The 19,659-nt window shown below is 36.4% G+C and overlaps 1 protein-coding gene across 4 annotated transcripts in view; it reads left to right on the top strand.

Moving 5' to 3' along the window:
• The first annotated feature begins 8,979 nt into the window (after window positions 1–8,979).
• Window positions 8,980–19,659, top strand: part of LOC127845307 (phospholipase A2 group XV-like) — a 62,317-nt gene continuing 51,637 nt past the window's right edge. The window contains exons 1-4 of one of the 4 annotated variants that reach the window (XM_052376139.1): window positions 8,980–9,142; window positions 12,808–12,964; window positions 14,050–14,168; window positions 14,560–14,658. In XM_052376139.1, the coding sequence (XP_052232099.1) occupies window positions 9,064–9,142; window positions 12,808–12,964; window positions 14,050–14,168; window positions 14,560–14,658 (454 nt within the window). In that variant the 5' untranslated portion in view covers window positions 8,980–9,063. The remainder of the gene's footprint in view (window positions 9,143–12,807; window positions 12,965–14,049; window positions 14,169–14,559; window positions 14,659–19,659) is intronic. The other 3 variants (XM_052376140.1, XM_052376138.1, XM_052376136.1) reach the window with 3 other exon arrangements.

Genomic DNA, 19,659 nt, shown 5'->3' with positions numbered 1-19,659 from the left:
ATAGAATTTATATTGTGGCTTAGTTTTTACATGAACACTTGCAAGCATTAAATAAACTTCTCAGTAAATTGGTTAGTAGCTGACATGCCACCCACCAAACTTACTTGAAAGTATTCAATACATTCATTCTTCTGTACCTTGTATTTCTTGGAAGTGGTTGTTGAAAGAAGTTGATAGTAGTGTTTGGAAAACATCATCATTAATCAAATTCAATTGAGCAAATTTACTTCCTGTTTGGTTGGCAAGTTTTGACAAGCGCTTAATTTCATTTGACCTTGCCTTAGTTCGAGGTGTATCAACAATATGACATAACCTGTCTTCATTAACCAATACATTTGGATGCCAAAAAAAGTCTGAAATTTCATTTGGACCCCCAGCTGTTTTTGCCCTTGAAAGTGCTACAAAGAGAGCTCCGGGATTCTTTGACTCAAAAGACTTTGTACCTGGATCAATAACTATGTAGCGATTTGTTTCACCATGTCCGATTGTCATGCCTTGACATCAGTGAATTGTTGTACCCCAGGCAAGCCTTAAAAGTAATTGTTTTCGTTTGCAACCACGACAATAACATTCCACTTTTCTTTCTGCAGGTACAAGAGGGACAATGCATGGGTTGTCTTTCATAAAAGGTGGTCCTGTGTACCTTGGGAAATGCACCATAACAACATTTGGTTGACAAAGAGGTGGTTTGTTACCATTACAGTATATAATGTCAACTATGGTCCCAATGGAGCCATTGAACAAACCATAGGGAACATTAAGATTGCAGGTTAGCATGACTTTTGCACCTCTGCATAAAAAGAGCACTCTCATTAAACCATGGACTTTGTCTTCAGTGGCACTCAAAGCATGTGGGCCATGATCAATACAGGGTATCTTAGCAACAGGAAATTCAGAATTGAGTGTCTTAAGCTGATTCATATTATGTTTGTATTCAGACGCATGAGTAGGGAAAACAAAAAGAGCATTTTGTTCAATGTTTTTCATCACATTGTTAGTATAACGACGTTTGATGTCATTCCATTGAAACTGTTGAAGCCATGTGGCATTTTCTTTAGTAAGTTTGTAGTCTCTAAGTGACATTAAAATGTCTTTAAAGTGTTTCTGTTCCTCATTTTGACGAATAATGGTATCTAAATGAACAACTTCTGAAAACTGTTGCCATACCAAAGAAACCATGCATGGCTGCTGGTATTTTGCCATTGAAATGATAAACAGGTGAATCAAGAACAGGTGGTAATTGTACATCATCTCCAAAAAATACAACAACAGGAAGCCCACCCCAGTCAGCTGTCACATTGTTTATACCATGCTTGCAATGAAACTCCATCCATCCCAATGTTGTACATCCAATAAGGGACCTCTCATCAACAAGTAATGCTTTAACGTTCTTTAGATTACTTTGTAATGTTTCCCCACGTGATCCATCAGGAGTTGACATATCCTTACAGGAAACTTTTCCTGTAGGTATTTTTAAAAAGCTGTGTATTGTTTGTCCACCAATAAGATTTGCACTGTTACCTGTGGGACAAAGGACTTGAACAGAATCATGAGAATGGAACAAGTGTCTTATTGCCTGTACAAGACATTTAATGAGGAACGACTTGCCAGAGCCAGCAGTTCCACTGACCACTAGTCGAAGAGGTGTAAATGGTAACTCGTTTTTACAGTTTTGAAGTGTTGTCATAATAATACTAAATGCAAATTTCTGTTTTGAGTTCATATTAGATAAATCTACATTTTCATATTCAATGTGGTTGTTAGGCTGGTCTTCATCTTTTAAGGACTCCAAAAAGTGTATGCCTAAACCATCTGGATAGTTGTATGAACATTGTCCCCAATCATGGTTTGGACTACAATCATCAAAAGTATAATCATCATCATTTGACATAAATTCATTATTTGGTCTTAAAGTCTCCACCCATTCTGGCTGTTCTACTATGATTTCTTCTGGCTCGCATTGTTGTTCATGAACAAAGTCATCAGATTGATTTCGTTTGGCTCTTTCAATAGCAGCTTTGATAAAGTTTGGACATGCTTCAGACTCTACAAAGGTGTTCATGACTTCAGTCCAAGTGTTTGTTCCTCTTATATCATCTAATTTCCTCCAGTCTGGCCAATGCAAAAGCAGTATGGTCCTTGAGTATTCTTCACTGAATGGCCATACTGTTTTTGTACTGTTACCAGCTATCACAGGAACTTTGCCTTTGTTGCATATAAATTGATACCATGAGCATTTTTCTTTCTCAGGCCGTGACAAATTTTTATCCAGAGGTGTACTTTTTGTGCAAGTGTTGCCAGTACCCTGGACCCAGACATGCTTACTGACTGAAACTGGTGACTGCTGTGAAACAAAGGTAAACCTGTCAGTTCATATGCTGCTTCCATACTTGAAATGTCTCTTTTTATTGTATTCATTAGCAACTTGGTGCAGAGGGATTTGCCATCAGTGCTACAAGTTTCATCAGTGGCATTTACCATTGCATTAAAAAGATCAACCACTTCTCCAGTTGGCTGATTTCCTTTGCATGCATAACCAGAAACATACTTCTCAGTTGCAATTATATCACTTTTTGATGGATTATCTGGTGAACTTTTTGAAAGGATTAAGGATATATCACCATTTGCCCGCCATGCTTGAGTATGGTACTGGAAATCCTGAACCAGAAATGGGTGGTCTCTCTTCATTTCAAGTCTAAGAGAGCCATTTTTATCCTTTACAATTGCGGTACTATCACGAATACCTTTACCTTGCATGTTTTCTGACCCAAACTCCATTCTACAGACTTTGTGTGTCATCCCCTTTTTTGAAACGAGGCAGTACGATGAACAACGGTGCAAGTTAATTTTATTTGTAAGAAGTAAATGGTCTTCTAGTATAGAATTTTCACTCTGACTTATGTCCATGAACAATTTAAAAAGGGGATTTTTAGATTCAAGTGGTGCGGGTGCATTTCCCTCGGGAGGAGGCCACAGATCCTTGTTTGGATTACCAGAGGCATCAGAACCGGCAGGATGCATTGCGGTCATGGCAAAATTTTGCTGTGCCCACTCAGAGAGCTTACTGGCACAGACCGTTTTTCAAAGCCTCATGAAGAAGATTGTGTGGTTCTCTGTCAGATCTCCAACATAGTCCATGAAAGTGAATCATGCCTCTGGATTTGGCAAACTCTTACCTGTACCAGAAAGTATCAACCTTAAATGCAGTTTTCATTACAGTTTCAAAGTATTCTTGTGTCCGAAGATTAAAGTAATGTGAGACAATGTGACTGTTATTTTGAAGAATAGAAAATAGAAAGTTTTTGTCGTTAAGATCAACAATTTCACCAGTTGTTTGTAGATTGTATTGAGTTAAACGTCTCCTTAGTGGTGCAAAGTAAAATTCAGCACAGCTAGCAGTGCTGAAAAATGAAGGGAGGCCTTTTCCAGCATTAATTTGGTACTGAATAAGTGCTCTTAACTCTTGTGCTCTTCTGGACCAGTATTGTGAAGTTCCTCGAAGAGAAGCACCAAAGTACAAGATTTTTTGTGCAATAGAACTATCACCATTTTGAATTCTTTGCTTAAGGTCAGTGATGGACATGTGCTCATCACCGATCTGTTGTTTCATGATGTATGTGCTCTGTTCTAAAGCTCTTTTATGTGAAATAATGTTATGAACTATGATCTTAAAGTACTTGTGTTGTGCAAAACGACCGTCTGTGTACCATATCAAATGTTCTGCCCATTCACTCATTGAAAAGCAAGTGCTTGGCCGATTTATGTGAAAGTCACCAACACAATTGGGAAACAAACATGGAAATGCAAGAGTAAAAAAATATTGAGTTGTAAACTCTGAAACTGGACTATTGTCTCTTGTTGGCCATGGAATAGTTACTGGATTTTTTCTCGAACATTTTTCTTTACTTTTAGGATCTGTTATTTCTTGTAAAATGGATTCAATGTTATTTCTAATATTAACTGATTCGTCTGGTAGTTGAACAGCTGAAACAGTATCGCCATTTATTTTATCAGGTGATACTTGTTCTTTAGCTGGCCCTTGGTCTTTATCAGTTGTGCTTTCAAAATTACTGCTGATTGTTTCAAGATTTATTTCCCCATTTTCAGGAAGAAGATTAAGTCTATCTTGACTAATAGTTATATCTGAGTAGGCCACATTGTTGGATTTAAGCCAATTCAGTGCTGATTGAACTGCAAAACGCCTTACTTTAAAGTCTTTGTGTATTGCATTATTTCCAGTTTTCCGGACACAAATTATTTGAATATCTGTTGGAAGTTTTGGTAAAATTTGACATGGTTCATTTATATTTTGTGGAAATGTAACACAATGGCCATTTGCCGCAATTCAACCATGCTTAAGCATACGAATATACATGAGTGGTGATATTCTGCTTATTAGTTGCTGTTCAACTAAAGATAAATGGGAAAGTTCTGCAGGGACATTTCCAGGGTCCATATTGTTTTGTTTAGAGAACATTTTAATGTCTGATTTGTCAATGTGACAACGATGACAAACTGTATTATTGTACATTTTCATTTCAATTCTACGTTCGTTACATATGTTACAGTACTTAAATATGTAAGACATTTGTTTTAACTCGAATGATCGTATGCTATCCATTGCAATGTTATGCTGGACACTTTGAGACTTTGGTGGTGGAGGTGGTATTTGATTAAAATTTAATGTTAGGTTTTTGACTGCTACAGACAAGGCATAGGCATTTTTTTAAATCCGTCTTTTTCTTTCTAGTTTATCTTCATTTTGGTGAGGATGAACAAATGTTATACCCAATTTTCTACAACTCTGAAATGTGTCCAATTCCTTAGGAGTAAGAGCAGCTGTGCTAATGTGTTCATGAGTTTGTGTAAAAAGTTGTGTAGCTTTTGTGTTTTTCTTAAGGCTGTTTACGTAAGTGATTTTCAGCTTTGCTTTTTTAACAGCTTTTGATGGTATAGCACTTTTCTTGGACTTTTTTATATTCTTGCTTTGTTGTGTTTTTTGTGTGTGCAATATTGGAACTGTTGACAGAGGATTTGTTAGTGTATTTATGTTTGTGGGATTATTTTGTGATAAATGTGTATGTTTCATCAATGCTCTGTTGTTGCCTGTGTTTGAAGTGTTCTTCCTCTCTGAAAGTAGTGTAAAGTGACTGTTCCATAAATGAAGAGTCACATTAAGATCAGAGTTATGTGGTGATAAGTGAGAATGTTTTGTGTAAACAATTGAGGTTAGTCCTGTTTCAGAATTGCATATGCTGCCTTTTAACCATGTGTCTATGTTTATTGGTAAGATATCACATGCTGCTTTAATTTCACATATTGTTGCCCAACCGCATCTTGCAATCATTTGTAAGTGATATTCTTCCACTGAATCATTTACTAATTCATGTCCGCAAATGGCAGACTGCTGCCATGAATTCCAGTTTGCAGTGACATGTGTACAAATCATGTTTCTATAATAAGTGCTCATTGATATAGTACCATGTAATGCTAAACTGAGGCAGCTAAAGAAACAATTGCCATCACCTGGCACATTAAAGTTGTTAAAAACGTTTCCTTCTATTACCACTGAATTTGCATGCATTTTTAAGGAATCTAAATTGTACAGTTGAATAGTGGAATGTGTTGTTTGTATTGTTTTGCTTGAATTATAACGTGTGACACTTGTACCTGTGTTGTTTGGCCTTCTTTTTTTTGAGAGTATTATTGGAAGATATTTGTTCATTTGCATGTATTGATTTATTTATTTCCATATGCTTGGTTGTGCATCTTTGCGTCAAATGCTTGTTTTCGTCAGTTACGTGTGTTACAAGAGGTTGCTTACTTGTATTAGTTACACAGCAGCTAACAATCCCAGTTTTACTAGCATTTGACTGGTGAAGTGAAACGCAGTTCTCCATTTCGGTAGTTTTTACTTTGGAATGACATGTAATGCCTCGAATTACTTCAGCGTACGTACGTTTTTTGTGATTTTGTGTATTCAAACAGGTTGCTTTTGAACTCAATCTATTTTCAATGTGTGGTTGCATGCAGTAATTATGTTCAGCATTTGTGACATTTAAATGATCCTATTACCACAAAAAGTAGTGAAGTAAACAGGTTTTTGAACAGAGTGACTAAAATAAGAATGGTCATGTGAAACACAAATATTATTTTCTATAGTTTGGACCTTTGGGTTATTTAAATTAATTGTTGTAACTTCGGCGTAAGTACGCTTTCTAGAATTTGCTTTTGTTGCTTTCGTTGAACTTGAGTTATTTTCAATATGCGTAGGGATGCAGTAAGTATGTTCAGTGCGACTTGTAGAAGACATTTTTATAATGGGAAATGTATTACTTTAGTGAGCCAAAATAACGCTTTAATGAAAATAAATGAAATATCAAATTAAATGCTACTTTTCCTATGGTATCAGAAAATTGAATAAGTCAATGCTTATTTCTCAATGGTATAATAATTGGTATAAGTCTTTAATAAGTAGTGAAAAAATGCCAGTAAAAATAATATATACAACTGAATTACATGAACATGAAATTAAATGTTGAAATTTCTATACCATAAATACGTGAATATGTGAAGTTTTTTGACTACCAGTACTTTAAATAACACAAATGTGGATTCGAATAAAGAAATTATGTGAAATTTGTTAATTATGTGGATAATTATACCAATTTATATTTAAGTTGGTTGTTGTTATTTAGTTCTCAATTATAATTCATAAATAAACCCTTTTTTAAATAAAACATACCAAGACCAGGAGCTCTCAACAGGACAGTTCTTCCCTCAATATCTGCTGCAGACGAATACCAAAAATGCACCGCTCGCGACCGGAATTAGGGAATACACACCGGATGCTGTATTTCGTTATTGTTATTTTCGTAGTGGTGACCTCCCTTTAAATTTAAGACCTCTAAACAACGCTGGGGTTAATGATTTTAACAAAAAAGGCCTTTTAAATATATATTTTTTATTAATTTATGAGGATAATAATAAAAATAAGGTGCAGAATTAAACGAATAAAATAAATTCGAGACTAATCTTATTCGATTAAATGCGTCGGGATTTAGGCAATACATTTTAGACGGGTTATATTTCTGAACATTATGTTTGGAAAAAGTGAACGCGAAATTTAGTATCGCAGTCTGTGGAATATGACTTGTTGCCTGTTACGGCTTACGGCCGGGAAACAGGCAAACCGGAAGAAAAAAAAATTGCATTTTGGCGGTCAAAAACATATTAAACAATAACATAGAGTACGATTCGCTACTTAATAGTTACAGCCATGCCGTATTATTTCATGAGGAATGCATCTACGTGTCATATAGCGTTTGTCGAAGTGCCTATGTGCTCCAGCGCTCTATGATTTTTCATCGCGAAAATAGGTGACGGCAGAAATTATTTGACTTGTATCCCTATAAGGTAATGTCTCTTTGTATTTCAGAAAAGTGATACAAATAAACGGTCAACGCCCGCTTAGCGGGCTTTTGCCCGTATTAATATAGTGGTTAGTTTCAAATAATGTATGTCAAAAGAGTACTTTTTTTACTAATAACTAAAGTTGTTATGTTTGTTTTCACCAAAAATAAGAATAGGTATACATTTTAAATCAACTCTTACGGTCTACACTGTTATAAAACTAGCACAAATTATAGACTATTTTGTGTTGACTCTAAATACAATGTATATGGGCTGTGCTCTGTGAAAAAGAGGTTTAATGCATGTGCGTAAAGGGTCGTCACAGATTAGCCTGTGCAGTCCGCACAGGCTAATCAGGGACGACACTTTGCGCCTAAACTAGATTTTTGCTAAGAAGAGACTTTCATTAAACAGAAAATATCATAAGCGGAAAAATCGTCCCTGATTAGCCTGTGCGGACTGCACATGCTAATATGGGACGACACTTTACGCAAATGCATTAAGCCCTGTTTTCACAGAGCACGGCCTATAAAATGTATTTTGATAGCGCTCTTCGTGTGGGTCTTACAGACGTCTTCGCGCTTCTGACAATGTCAAAGTATACGATGTTTCTGCAAATGTTACCGTTCACCTATGCTGAAGAAGTACATTTGAAGTGAGATTATTGAACTCATGAAAAGTAAATTATCTACATGTACTGAATACATAACAATTGTTAATAATGCTGTACAATCCCAAATAAATAGTAAGTGTTTAATTACATTGACATTTTAACCCATGTATGCCTAGTGGACTCTCCCATCCTTCTAAATTGGATCAATTTATTTCCGAAATTAGGGATGTCTAGTATATTTATTTCTATATTTAAAATAGTTCTTACAGAAATTCCTTTAAGCAAACAGCGCAGACCCTGATGAGACGCCGCATCATGCGGCGTCTCATCTAGGTCTACGCTGTTTGCCAAGGAATTTTTTCTAGACGCTAGGCATAAATGGGTTAAGGACGCGACGACTCGAATGCTGAAGAGAACAGAACAAAAAATATCTTTATTTTGTTTCACATGTCAATGAGGTCATATCATAAATAAAATTATTTTACAAAACCAAAATTCGAAAAAACAACAATAAAGTTATATTTTGAGGACATGATTATATTAATATTTCCAATATCATACCGTTCGTGAAGTTGCACTTATGTATCACTCTTGTGTTAAAATAGTAACTTCGATTTCGGTTTTGTAAGACAAAAATTCCCTCAATACATAATCAAGCATGAGCTCTGATGTACGGACAATGCTTAATGCTAATAGTTCAATATTGTTTAGAAACTTCTTCATGCTCAAAAGATGTACATGTACGTGCACATTATAAATATTACAAAATACTGAAATTTAATATTTAATATTTTCAATTGAACATTTTGTTTCAAAACAGATAGGTCTCAAAATTCTTCCGCATCGTATAAAGTTTTCTGTGAATATCGAAACTAGCTATGTAAAGTTTCGGTTATGGTTGGGCAAATTTATTTCCTTTCGTTTGTATTTGCTTCCCATCGATCGATCATATTTCAAACAATTGTTGTACAAAGGTATGTCCTTAAATTGTAGTTGTTTCTCTTCATAATTCAAACAATCATTTTTTGCCGAAAGAGATGGCTGTGACACAAATTGTTGTGTTTATTTTTTTCGGAGTTGTACAATGTAAAGCCATGTTGAACCCAGTGGTATTAGGTAAGAACACGTCATTTTATACTGCCATTAAAACCTCTGACCTTGAAATGAAATATATGTTAATCAATACATATAGATGCAATTTGAAAGTGTGCAAAAACCGGAAGTAGGATTTCTGGACGTATACGTCCATTTTTACAAACGCGATTATTTTTAAGTTTTAAACTCCCAAAAAGACGGATTTGTACGTTGTAACCACCAGATATATTCTAATTGGCATAGATAACATTATATTGCATTCAATTCGTTAAAGAAGGAATACTAACCCCCTTAAACCCATTATAAGTTCATTCATTCTGTAAAAGTTTTCTCCCTTCCTAAACATTTTACATTCACTTTATAGTAATAACATATACATGAAGATCAATTGTGTCGAACTCTTTTGCGAACATTCTTTGTACTTTTTTTAAGTTGAAAAAGGTACACAAAAGTGCCGACAGCTTTCAAATCAATTCGATTTTTGACCAGTGTTCTCCATCAAACAGATAAAGCCGTATATTGAGAGAGCATTTTGACTGACCCAGTATCTTTTTATAAAAAAACAAACATTTTCAAGTCAAACGTGATTCCCCCTATGATAAAAAAGTAATCGATCATATCAAAAGTCGTTGTGTCAGGTAAGAAAACTGAAAATGAGTAATCAATCAGACCATAAACGTCAATAGATTTATTAAATATCTTTGTATTTATGTTTATTGCGCGGTTGTAATGAAAAATGTATTATCGTTTAAAATATCCACATTAAATGCAATATGGATATTCTAGTTACTTAGCTGACATACTTTAGTCCACCATTTAGATTTCAACAACTGTCGTATTAATCTGATTTTATGTTAATGAAAAGTGTATGCAACCGTAATGAGGCGGAACATATATGTGACGCGTTCTGTGAAAATTGGGCAAAATGCATGTGCGAAAAGTGTCGTCCCAGATAAGCCTGTGTGTCCACACAGGCTAATCAGGGACGACACTTTCCGCTTTTATGGTATTTTTAGTTTCAGGGAAGTCCCTCCTTACCGAAAATCAAGTTAATGCGCAAAATGTCGTCCCTAATAAGCCTGTGCGGACTGCACAGGCTAATCTGGGATGACACTTTACGCACATGCATTAAGCCCAGTTTTCTAAGAACAAGGCTAATATATATTTGGGGGTTAGACTCGAGCCACAGCGACGATAAGTGCATTGTATGCTCGACATTACCATTCATTTTCACCAGAATAAACCTACCTATTTTGGGTACTTGTACAGATAGAGCATACGCAAAATTAAGTAACACAAGAGACATAAACAAAAGAAAACCCGCACTTATCAATACCATACACCAGTTGGTCATTCGTAAAATAAATCATAGCACAAATAAAATGTTGTGAATTCCTGTAATTATGATCCTCAGAGTTAGTAACAACTTAACGTATCATATAAAACAAGTCTATTGCCAAGCAATGGAGTCCCCTACCGGTAAAACTCCATCTTTTTCAGCATTTTTTCTAGTCTATTTGTTGCCATAGCAACCATAATTCTAAACGCAGGAACAAAATTAAATGGCGTGCATAATCTTCATATTGACATTTTTCCATGTTTCAAGTTTCATGAAAAAAAACATTAAGAACTTTTAAAGTTATCGCAGGATCCACCATTTTCAGCAATATTTCTAGTCTATCTGTTGCCATATCAACCAGCATTCTTGACGTAGGAACAAAATGAAATGACGTGCATAATCTCCATATCGCGATCTGTCAATGTTTCGATTTTCATGAAAAAATATGAAGAACTTTTAAAATTATCGCAGGATCCAGAAAAGTGTGACGGACTGACAGACTGTCAGACAGACAGAGCGCAAACCATAAGTACCCTCCGGTTTCACCGGTAGGGTACAATAAACAATCATTAAGTATCTAAAATACGATTCTATTGAATCAAAGTGGCTGTTTGTATCGATTACATATGTTCAGCTGAAATTGTTTCGAACACGTTTTTGATTAGACGTGCATCCGAAACGGTTATCTAAATATATCCCTTACATATCGTTCGTTTTCCAAGGTTAATTCCTATCCGTTACAATATGCTACGAATGTAGTTGCGCTACCTTTAACGATTTAATCGAAGATGTACAAGATAACAATCGCGACTGAACACGAACCATATAAATACAGCCCGATTGACAATCTTCCCGGTAATTAATAAATTATTGCAGTCGCAAAATATCGTCAAAGCGAGACGTTCTTTCATATGTAAGATCGACTCCGATCAATACGATGTAAAAATAAGAATAAGTCAGATTTATCGCGCTTTAATCACGAAACTATACGATTGGATACTATGATCTCGATTAACAATTAAGCGTATATCATCGTGTAAATCGTAGACATTTGCTGTACTGTTTATAAATTGTACACAAATAACACGATCTACAACAATGACTACAAAATCTGATAAGATCTGATGGGATTACCGCGATCTTTCACGATTAAGATCATGATGTAAATCGCGACGCCAATCGTGATAGTGTAAACGTAGCATTATGGTTGCCGCGCTGTGATCATAACAGGAAACCAAGCCAGAACGATGCATAACTACAAGGATTAAGCGGGCAATACTTGGCCGTAACTGAATGGTGTCAAGTGCAACAAGAAATATATTTAAAAAAGATATACGGCGTTGATTGTGGTTGGACATGTGGCTTATTTCACACTATTACGTATTGCTGGTCATAAACCTATAGATACAAAACAGAAAACCAAAAGAAGAATGGAAGTGAAATTAAAACATACGAGTCAACCGGCCACACGCGAAGTATCCGTACATATTTTTAAAATTTATACGCGCGTTCTTCGAACAAACCTGTTTTAGGGCTTTGTCGGGCATTGCTATTTGATTCGCTTATTAACAGTATCGAGAATCATCGCGCTCATGCTTAATAAATTAGTCAATATGGTGGAATAATTCTTGTTAAATTAATCAAAAATAATATTGATCATGGTATTGTTGAAAACACATTAAGAATCTATTATTGACATACCATAATTATATCGCTGAATATCTTCGTTTAACATATTTCTGGTCTAAAGAAAATTCCAATTCACCTAGTTCACGCAATAGCGTCTATATTATACAACGATTATTTTACTGGCCGCGAACTCAGGTCAGCACATAAGGTAGTCTTGAAGACGCAGCGATGACCTGTAAATAAACTCTGACATTCACACACAATGGCCGCGAACTGATCCTGAGACCTCGCGGGTTGAAATGCAATGCATTAAAGTGAGGCCACGCTTCCACTGCTCTTTATACTTTTACATGTTAACATGTTGACTGGAATATGGAAGTCAGTACTAAATATGAGAACATAGCCTTTAAGTACAAACGCTATTGCGCTGGCAATCCTCTGAAAATAAAAGGTGCACGCACAAACTGTATTGATTTCGAGAGTTGAGTGTAAAACTGTTCTATCTATTAAGCCTTTTCATTAGAGATACAATTGTTTCATGCAGTTAAACAAAGACGCGGACATGTTTCCAATGTTCTGGTGGTATACTCAAATCAGCCGCGGGAAATTGTATTTGAATTTTATTGGACACTTACACAGGTCAGGTAAGGTCAACAGCTATGCCGAAAAAATAGCGTTCTCAAATCGTATATATCACATCACGCATTCCATTTGGCAGTCCCTGGAGATGGTGGCAGTCAAATACGAGCAAGACTCAACAAACCACATAAGGTTGCCCCTTACTGCAAGAAGCAAACACAAACATTTACAGACCTCTGGCTTGATATGAAAGAACTCACACCTTTGTGGATAAACTGCTTCGTAGATAACATGAGGTAACGCGTTCTTATTTGTTTCCCTAATGTTTGGTGCACTGTTCTTTTTTATTCATTTGTTTGATAGACTTATTATGGTTGGTTGTTCTTTATTGACCATATTTAGATTTTAATTGTACCAGTGTGCTGTCAATTGTTTTTAGATGATCTGGTTTAAACGGTGTATATGCATAGCATCAACACTTAAGTTTCAATTTGTTCTAAACGGTTCGCATGTTTTGTTAGCGGTTACAGTTAAAAATTATATCACATAGGCTTTAAAACGAATTAGATATCAGACAGAAAACAATATGACCAATTCACATAAAATGCTCAGTTATGTTTTTGTGTGTTTTTTAATTTTAATCACATCTTTCTTCAGTTTTAACCGATTGTTCCAAATAGTTTATCTTTAAAATATGTATCTAAAAAATAGATATTTAAAAGAAAACATAACAGTATTTTTTTTAACCATGATACACTCCGTACAATTTAATGATGTACATGAAATGTGGATTGATTGTTTTTATTGTGTTGTTGTTTTTAGCTTTTAAAGCACTTTAACGTATTGCAATGTATTTGTTATTAATTGGCTGTATTGTGCAACACTTGACACCAACATGCAATTCACGGATCGGAGGATTGCCACGAAAAGTTAAAAAAACATGCGCAGCAATTGTTTAATCACATGCATAACCACAATCGATTTATACAATATACAAACTAAATACAAGTGTTCTTTTTTATATAAAAAAAAAGCTTATCCCCTTAATAGCCGATGACCAAGTGCGATTATTGGATGATATAGCAGATAAATGGGCGGCGCTCTGGTAAAACTGGGCTTACTGCATGAGCGTAAAGTGTTTTCCCAGTAGCCTGTGTAATTCGCACACAACAGGATTTTTGTTTGGTAGAGACGTCCGCTACAAGAAATATTTCATAAAAGCGGCAAGTGTCTTCCCTGATAAGCCTGCGCGGACTGCACAAACTAATCTGGGACGACACTTTACGAACATGCTTAAAGCAAAGTTTTCCAAAAAAAGAGGCTCAAATAATCTTTGAGAGACATTATAGAAACGTCCATAAAACGTGTTGATTGGTTCCAGGCTTGAGTATGACAACGTTACGAGGACCACCAAGAACTCTCCGGGAGTGGAAACCATGATCCCAGGCTTTGGCACTACTGAAACTGTGGAGTATCTGGACAGTGTAAAAATCCCTCTGAGTAGGTCATCTCCCTAACGAAAACCGTAGTTTAATAAATAGTTTGTATTTAATATCCATAATTTCAATTTGTTTCAACATTTTAAAGCAACCAACAGAGAGCGAGATAAATACGTGTCGAGCAAGCGCATCTAACGGACAAAATTTACCATGCATATCTTTGGTCTACTTATGTCCAATCTTTAATAAATAACGTTACAAATGATGATTATTGCTATTCACATTAATCATTATCGGGTATATACATGTATTGTTTATAATGCATGTACATCGCATCCTTTGCAGCCAAATAAATTAGTATAATTATATCTTGTGATAATTGCCATATATTGTGACCATACTTGGGCATGCTTTTGTAAATTTTACACGCATTATTGCTGCTTTCTATTCAGCAAAGTACTTCAACGACATTGTACAGGCCATGGTAGAATGGGGATACAAGAGGAACGTTTCGGTGTTTGGAGCTCCGTACGACTTCAGAAAAGCGCCTAGTAAGAAGAAGTTCAGATTCTGATTCTGTACACAAAACATTCGACCAGAAAACGTTCGACTTACCCGTAATGTTGTTTATATGGAATCTTTCCGCCCTAGATACAAACCGCATTGAATTCGTTTAAACACATTTTGTTCATTTTGTTTTTTGAATATCAAGTACTGATTCCGGAAAAAAATCGAGCCCTTGAAAGTTTAAAAACTAAATTCATACCAATTCTTGTCGAACATAAACGTAAATAAAAATTTAGATTATAATCGATATAGTTGTCAATTATTTATTTCAACCAATAAATTAAACGTCATTTTCGTTCACACTCATTATGGACTGATGCCATTGTAATTCACATTAAATGTTTTCCGAAGGTCATGCATGTGATATAAATATTGATAACGGAATACAATGCGTGTTATACATGGAACAAACTCGGATGGGAGCCTGGCTCGGGAAAGGGGATTTAACTCATTTACGCCTATTGGACTGTCCCATCCTTCAAAATTGGATCAATTTATTTCCAAAATTAGGGATGCCTAGTATATATATTTCTATATTAAGAATATTTCTTACAGAAATTCCTTAAAGCAAACAGAGCAGACCCTGATGAGACGCCGCATCATGCGGCGTCTCATCTGGGTCAACGCTGTTTTCCAAGGCCTTTTTTCTAGACGTAAGGCATAAAAAGGGCTTAATGCATGTGCGTACGGTGTCTCCCATGATTAGCATGGCAGTCCGCACATGTTTATCAGGGATGACACTTTCCCCGTTTACGTTATTTTTCGTTTAAAGGAAGTCTCTTCTTTACAAAAATCCAGTAAATTGGGAAAGTGTCGTTCTTGATTAGCCTGTGCAGACTGCACATGCATTAAGTCCCGTTTTCCCAGAGCCAGACTTATTTAAATTGAAAAACATTCAATATGTGTAACGCAGATGAACTGAACGGTTATCTGACCGCCCTCCAGCAGTTGATAGAGAGGGCGTACTACAACAACAACCACCAGCGGGTTTACATGATAACCCACAGCATGGGCAGCCCTGTCACCCTGTACTTACTGAATCACATGACTCAGGCGTGGAAGGACAAGTTTATTATGGGCTTTATCTCACTGGCCGGGGTCTGGGGCGGCGCACTCAACCGATTCGTCTGATGATAACCGGTAGAGTGGACGTTTCTGACAAATAATTTATTACAATCACGAACCGTTGTACTTAAAATGGAAAAAATTAATATACATGTATATTCTTCGTTTTACAATCTCAACAACCGTTATTATTAGTTTCCTTATGTTACTACAGTAACACTATACTGACAGGGATCACGTGTACGTCATATGTCAATAATAACCGAGCCACTATGATAAGCGGGCACTGGACCTGTTTTCCCCAACCGATTCTTAGACTCCAGTTTCAACATAAAGAATATTCTGAAAACGTTTATGTAATATAACAATTAAAAGTCACATAATGGTCATAAAGTCAAGTGTGGCAGTTAGCACCTTTAATTGTATTATTATTTGTTAAAAAGCAGTATGGTAATGATATAAGCAGCATTGTATCCTGTATATATGAGTCGCATTTTGAGAAAACTGTGCATAATGCTGTGCGTAAAGTGTCGTCCAAGATTATCCTGTGCAGTCCTCTAATCAGGGACGACACTTTCCGCTTGTATGACATTTTTCGTTGAAATGAAGTCTTTTCTTAGCAAAAATCCAATTTAGGCGGAAAGTGTCGTCCCTGATTAGCCTGTGCGGACTGCACAGGCTAATCTAGGACGACACTTTACGCACATGCATTATGACAGTTTTCTCAGAACACGACTAATTTATTATTCTTAAACAAATAACTGGTTGATGAGTACCGGCCTAGGTTCGCCTACAGACATAGAATGCCTCTATTATCATGGTGCAGGATCAACGGGTTCACAGGGTTTTACACGCGGGCAGGACAGAATGTGAACATACCTTTAAGAAGATTAGTTTGCCAATATCTCAAGTTATGAAATGCATTTGCAAAAATCTTACAACATGAAAAAGACCGTTTCTATAGACAGTGGGATATCTTAAGAGCTAAGAGTAAAATCCTTGAATACATCTGAAATCGGTGAAAACATTCACATTGCGTGGAGCATAACGTGGTCATGAAGTTGTACACATTGAATTGTCGGCTTAATAATTTTTTTTATTATTTAAACCTATTTATTTAAGCTCGATTGCGTAACAAGCCTAAGTTTATATGAAACGCTCTCGAGTCCGTTTCCTTGGTGTCTATGGGGAAGATCTAAAGAACGCTCCCACAGTGGGGATCGAAGCCGTGACCTCCCGATCGCTAGGCGGACACCATATCCACTACGCCACGGCGATCTTACTACGCCACGGCGATCTTTACTACTTCGGATTTCACATTGCCAAAAGCAGCCTTAAAACTGTGTTTTATGCACTAGGTGAAATTCTGAAGAAAATATGTTTGAAACAGCTATTTCAAAAGCTAGTTAGCACTACTTACCGGTATGTTTACATCCATGTACGTGTAAATGTGAACCACACGAAGCGACGAGATCCTGTACCCAATTATAACAGTCAAGATTATGAGCTCGTAAAATAACGACGTAATAAACACTGTTACCTTCAATTTTGTTGAGCCTTGTTGCTGTTCTATACATTGTTTACCATTAATAGTGTATTACTGCACAATCGAAAGTCTCAAATTGTTGTACAGGTGACAATCTGCACATTCCGCTGATAAGCCCTCTGAAAGCTCGCCGTATGCAGCGGAGCATGACAAGTACCGCCTGGCTCATGCCCTCTGATGAGTTCTGGAAGCCCGATGAGGTGCTGGTAGTCTCCCCTGCCCGAAACTACACGGTCAGAGATTACAAGCAGCTCTTCAAGGATATTGACTATGAGACTGGTAGGTTTACATTTCGCCCCTTTGGTGCAAAAAGGTATCACGTGCCTTCTAATTTAAATGCCACATGGTACCTTCTTGCACCAATGGGGCGATTTGCTCAATAATAGCTCTTTCATCGCGTGAGGTAGAATGCTTTTATGACAGTAGAATAGACGGAACGATGTCATTAAAATAAAGACATTCTTAAACGAGAACTTGCAACAACAAAACAACAAGTACAAGCATGTGAGTCTTTTCAATAATTAAATGATTCTAATCATTACTAAAATTATGCTTTGTCGTAAGCTGGTTTCATCTTGTTTGGGAACCCCAGCTATATACTTAATGAAGTGTAACTGTCATCGTCTCTTGAAATCCGCCTACGTAAAGTATGTAAAAAATGATCAATTGTTCGCACCCTTATGCTGCTACTCTAGTCGGAAGTGAAATATCTTTTGAAAATGTATTTATTTGTCACTAACCGATAACAAATAAAGTCAATAGAGACAATCTATTTGGATTTGTCATATTATAGGAAATGTACATGAAACTGTTAAACTTTCTCCTTCTCTTTAATATCATAGACGTATGTCTCGTCTGGCCGTATCCTTCTTATAATAACGCTCGATTGGCCATTGTCGACCAAGTACTGTTTAAAGGTACCACGTGTACTCTTAAGTATACTACAAAGTACCGGGGTACGGAAATAGACTAAAAAGTACCCCGAGGTATTCTCCTTCTCTTTAATATCATAGACGTATTCCTCGTCTGGCCGTATCCCTTCTTATAATAACGCTCGATTGGCCATTGTCGACAAGTACGTTTTTAAAGGTACCACGTGTACTCTTAAGTATACTACAAAGTACCCGGGGTACGGAAATAGACTAAAAAGTACCCGGAGTATGGTTAGGTGCCTTTAAGTGTATTTTTCGTACATTATTAGTATACTTAAAGGGGCATTTTCACGCTTTGGTAAATCGAAAAAATTTAATAAAATTGTTTCAGATTCGCAAATTTTCCTTGAGTTATGATATGTGTCAGGAAACAGAAACACTGAACATTTCCCATGCTCTAAAATATCCATTATGTACTTCTTTTGACGATTTAAAAAAACCGGAAAATTATAAAGCGTTGCAACGCGAAACGATTGAATAATTTGGAAAATTATGTTGTAGTCGTTGTATATTTGATACTACGCGGATTGAATATATAAAGTAAAATATACATTTGTCATGGTGATGAGAGTGGATGGTCTAGTGGATAGAGTGGTAGACTTTTGCTCCATGGCTCCAGGGGTCAGTGGTTCGAGCCCGTTGAGGGTACTTTTTGTAATTCTTTAATTGAATTCTTGTTTTTTTTAATGGAGATTTTTAGACTCAATGTTAACATATATCAATATTAAGCATTAAATGAAAAACTTCAATACATGCCCAAATCTGTGAAAATGCCCCTTTAAGTGTACATGTAAGTAGTACCTGGGCCGACGACGACATATTGAGCAATAAAAAACAACCACTTAGTGTTTCCTTAATATGTAGGTTACATGACGTGGGAAGACACTAAGGGTCTGGTCAACCCTCTTCAGGCCCGCAGGTTGAAATGCATTGCTAAACGGCGTGGATTTTCCTACGGCCGGTAGGTTCTTGTATGATAAAAGCACGTGGCTAAAGAAGAATCCAAAATATGTGAAGGACAACGGAGACGGCACCGTGAACATTCGCAAGCCTCCTCGGCTTGTCTTCGTTGCGCGAGACCAACAGAATCAGACGGTTTACCACAAAACCTTCCACGGTGTCGAACATTTGGCCATACTGCACCACAAAGACGTGATTGCTTATATAAAGGGCGTTCTTATAAGAATGAAGAGATGACGAACGATTCATAGCGCACATTGATGTATGGAGGAATATTGAAGGGCAATACATATGACGAAACGATGCTCGACCTTTGATAACATTACTATTTAGAATGTTTTAAAACAGATTTTAAGTTCAGTTGGAATATGCTAGTTTTACTTTCTACGAACAATTGCACAAACCTTTTAAACAGCGGTTAACCACAAATCGGATTGTAAATGTTTGCGATAGGTTGATTGTTGATATACATTTGTATAAAA

Source organism: Dreissena polymorpha, chromosome 9, assembly GCF_020536995.1.
Source record: "Dreissena polymorpha isolate Duluth1 chromosome 9, UMN_Dpol_1.0, whole genome shotgun sequence".
NCBI classification, from domain to species: domain Eukaryota; kingdom Metazoa; phylum Mollusca; class Bivalvia; order Myida; family Dreissenidae; genus Dreissena; species Dreissena polymorpha.
This window is presented reverse-complemented; position numbering and strand designations above follow the sequence as displayed.